The sequence below is a fragment of the Mus pahari genome, chromosome 6 (genome assembly GCF_900095145.1).
Source record: "Mus pahari chromosome 6, PAHARI_EIJ_v1.1, whole genome shotgun sequence".
Classification (NCBI taxonomy): Eukaryota; Metazoa; Chordata; class Mammalia; order Rodentia; family Muridae; genus Mus; species Mus pahari.
The window spans coordinates 75,810,012-75,814,146 of NC_034595.1; the positions used below are offsets into that span (position 1 = coordinate 75,810,012).

Here is a 4,135-nt window from a genome sequence, read left to right on the forward strand (position 1 = left end):
GGTCCCTAGCTTCCATCCTTAGTACTATTCAAAATAAATAAATGAAAGTCTCAGAGCCACTGTACCAGAAACTGCACCGGAGTGTAAGGGCAAGATTCAGCCTAGTCCTCAAGGAACATCCAGCTTACCGAAATAGCCAGCAGTTGAGAAAGAACCAATCATTCTAGACTCTTTCGTCTGAGCTTGCCTCTTTTGTCCTGTCTTGAGCTATATATAGTCTTAACCTAGAAGGGAACAATGGAGCCTGGAAGAGAATGGTTCCTGCCTGTCAGGGTAAATGGCCAATAGAATGTGGCTAAGAGGCTTGAGAACAAAACCTGCTCAGGGCTGTCAAAAAGGTCTGGGGGTTGCAGTGAGATGGCTCCTTAGTTAAGAGCACTTATTGCTCTTTCTTGGGACCCAGTTCCCACCACACACATCAGGCGCCTCAGCCTCCTGTCACCAGCTCCAAGAATCTGATGACCTTCTTAGGTGAGCGTACACACACACACACACACACACACACACACACACACACACACATGGTGCACATAAACTCATGCAAGCACACACACAGACACACAAAAATTTAAAACTAACAGATCTTTAAAGAAATAAAGAGCCAAGAGGGCCACATCGCGTAGGAGATTCCTCCAAGAGGTCTGGTGGTTATCATCACCGCATCACAAGTTCCGTGGACAGAAAAGCTAGATAGGCCTTATGAACATTTAGCAGTTCCTAGATGGGAAAATGGCACAGGAATTGGAGTTGGACTTCCCTCTGGGCACCCAGCACTTATTGGCTGCAGGCTTTGTTAAGCAGTTTTGTCTCTCTGTTCCTCAGTTTCTCCACCTGGGAAGTGGAGAAGGTGACTTACAACAAGTCAGGGCACGGTAGCTATCAGGAAGTGTTTCAGAATAATAGAAAGCTGTCCCTCTCTGAATGTGAAAAGTTGAAGATGGACTTAACTTGAAACCCTGTCTCAAAAAAAAAAAAAGAAAAGAAAAGAGAAAAGAGAAAAGAGAAAAGAAAAGAAAAGAAAAAAGAAAAAAAAAAGAAAAGAAAAGAAAAGAAAAGAAAAGAAAAGAAAAGAAAAGAAAAGAAAAGAAAAGAAAAGAAAAGAAAAGAAAAGTGAACATTTTTTCCGTTAGGGTAACATGACCACTTCCTTCTGCTTTGGACAGGGGCCCTGGCCCTTTGATTTGGTGTGCTGAGAAAGGCGTTCCTCACGCAGGCTTTCCAGAACTGGGACGCCCAAGTATGCTTCAATACAGACTGTAGATTCTAGATTTTAAATAGAGTAAGGGCGGGGAGATCCACCCACTCGTCCATGACCGACTCGGGCATGCTGGGACTTGCAGGCTGATTGTCCGTCCTGTGACGCCAGGGCCGCTGGGAAATGTAGTCCTGGATCTGCCCTGGGACGGCGGTGTCCTGTAGGCCCACCGGTGACAGCTCAGGAGGTAGGCTGCAATGACAAGGGTCTGAAATAAGTGCAGAGTGGGAGGGAGCTTGCAAACTGGTTTCTGGGGCCCCTGTCCTGTGGATGTCAGAATGGACACTCCTAACCTGCTGCTGATGCAACGGGGCCTGTTGGGTGGGGTGAGGGGCAAAGAGCAACGGGACACCCACAGGCTCCGAGGAAAGAGCAGCGGGGCTGGGCTATTTCTCCAGTATAAGACCCTCCTAGCTGAGACTAAGGCGAAGGCTGTCTCCCTATCCATTTGGACACACCACCAACCTTTCCTAGAGAAGAACCAGATGGACCACAACTGCTCCCTGAAGAGGGCATCAGAGCTGTACCCAGAAGCAAGGAGACCAGCGAGCACACCGAACCCCACTGGGAACATCTGGGGGCAACATCGAACAAGGGGCAAAGGAGTGGAAGCCCATTTTCTGGAAACGTTGAGAGACCAATTGTAGGAAAGAGGGGGAAGGACGGAAGAAGAGAGACGGCCAGGCTCTCTTTTCCCTCTACAAAGGCCTTCTTCTTCCATCCCCACAGCTCCCCCCCCCAAGCAGATCTAAAACGGCATGGGAGGTTCCCACCTGCCCTACCCCAGGGTTTGACAGCTCAACATGGACCAGTCTGTGGCAATCCAGGAGACCCTGGTTGAGGGGGAATACTGCGTCATCATATCCTTCCCTGTTGTAGGTTGCCATCCAGATCGTTCCTGCTTTAGCCTTGGGAGGTGGGATGGAGGTTGTGGAAAGTTTTCTCTCTAAGCCGTACTGGAAAAGGTATTCACTTGGCTCTGGTCTCTCTACCAGGTGCTTTACATAGGTAGCTATTTTCTCAACCAGCTGCGAGGTTGGAGACTATTATACCCATTTTGCGGATGAGGGAAGCTCAGAGAGGTGAAGTCATTTGCCAGTGGGAGGGGGAAAGGCAGTGTGGTGGAGTGGGCTGGATGGGGAGGTTCATCCTTGGCTTTCAGTTTCCCTTCACTCTGAGCAGCAGGCAGTCCAAGGTGTACTGTGTAAGGGGGACAGCAGGCAGAGCCGCCTGCTCGGGCTGGTGAGGTACCGGCTGGAGAATGGCGCCCAGGAGTATGCGTAAGTAGGGCTCAGACTGTCTGTGTGGGCCATGGGTTGTTCTTCAGTATCCTCCAGCTGGACTTCAGTCATTCCGTCTGAGTCTCCTAGACTAATTAACACAATGATAGTGTTCTGGAATACCGTGTTCTAAGCCTTTAATAATCAGCAAGATGTGATATGGAAGCTTTTAGAGAAGAGGCAGTTATATCATTCTTGGCTAGATTTTGAGCTTGTGTGAGTGCCCGAGTTTAAATCCAGATGCTGCAATCCTATGCAAATTGTTCATCATAGCTCCATTTGTCCAGAGTATAAAGTACAGAGGGTTGGACTGGGAATGAGCACACGCACCAGGAAGCTGAGGCAGGACTGTCACAAATTCCAGGCCATCCTGGGCTACATTCTAAGCCAGCCTAGGCTAACACAGTGAGACCCCCTACCTCAAAAAGGGAAGGGACAGGGTTGAAGAGATGGTTGGAATGTGTACTGCTCTTGCAGATGACCTGAATTTGGTTCCCACAGCCACCTCCAGTAGCTCACAACCCCTGTAACTCCAATTTCAAAGGATCGTGACCCCCTTCTGGACTCTTTGGGCATGTGCGCACACATGCACACACACACACACACACACACACACACAGAGNTGTGCGCACACATGCACACACACACACACACACACACACACACAGAGTGAGAGAGAGAGAGAGAGAGAGAGAGAGAGAGAGAGAGAGAGAGAGAGAGAGGATCTGTAGAGCCCATGTAAAAAGCAGAGGTGTGGAGAGATGGTTAAGTGGTTAGGAACACTTGTTTTTGTAGAGAGCTTGAATTTGGTTTCCAGCATCCACAGTGGATGGTTCACAGCCACCTGTAACTCCAGCTCCAGGAGATCAAATGGTTTCTTCTGGTCCCCATGGACATCTGCACACTTGATGTGCATGTGTGCGTGTGCGTGTGTGTTAGCATAGGCATGAGACACACACACACACACACACACACACACAAAACTAAACATAAAATAAATTTTAAAGAAGCTGGGGGAAATAGAGACAGGTGGATCCCTGAAGCTCATGGGCTAGATAGTCTAGTTGAATCAGTGAGTTTCAGATTTACTGAGAAACTCTGTCTCAAAAAATAAAAGTATAGGAACTGGAGAAGTGGCTTAGAGGTTAAGAGCACTTGTTGGTCTTGTGAGGACCTGGGTTCGATTCCCTAGCACCTACATGGTGACTTACAGACATCAATAACTCCAGTTCCAGAGCATCTAACACCCTCTTCTGACCTCTGCCAAAGCCTGTAAGCACAGAGATGGTATACATACACACATGGAGGCAAAAATATTCATACACATAGAATAAAATAAATAAATCTAAAAAAAATAATTTTTTAGAGTGAGTGAGTGAGGAAAAGTACTGAGGTCAACCTGTGCCTTCCACATGCATGTGCACATAGATGATCACATATGTGCATGAGTGTCCAGCATGTGTGCATAGATGGCCACACATGTGCATGAGTGTCCAACATATGCACATAGATGACCACACATGTGCATGAGTGTCCAGCATGTGTGCATAGATGACCACACATGTGCATGAGTGTCCAGCATGTGTGCATAGATGACCAC

General features: G+C 47.9%; 1 protein-coding gene across 2 annotated transcripts in view; it reads left to right on the forward strand.

Annotated features, from left to right (window-relative positions):
- Positions 1–1,521: 1,521 nt before the first annotated feature.
- Inpp5b (inositol polyphosphate-5-phosphatase B) overlaps positions 1,522–4,135 on the forward strand; it is a 66,682-nt gene continuing 64,068 nt past the window's right edge. The window contains exons 1-2 of one of the 2 annotated variants that reach the window (XM_029540132.1): positions 1,522–2,115; positions 2,441–2,535. In XM_029540132.1, coding sequence (XP_029395992.1) covers positions 2,059–2,115; positions 2,441–2,535 — 152 coding nt within the window. In that variant the 5' untranslated portion in view covers positions 1,522–2,058. The remainder of the gene's footprint in view (positions 2,116–2,440; positions 2,536–4,135) is intronic. The other variant, XM_029540133.1, reaches the window with a different exon arrangement.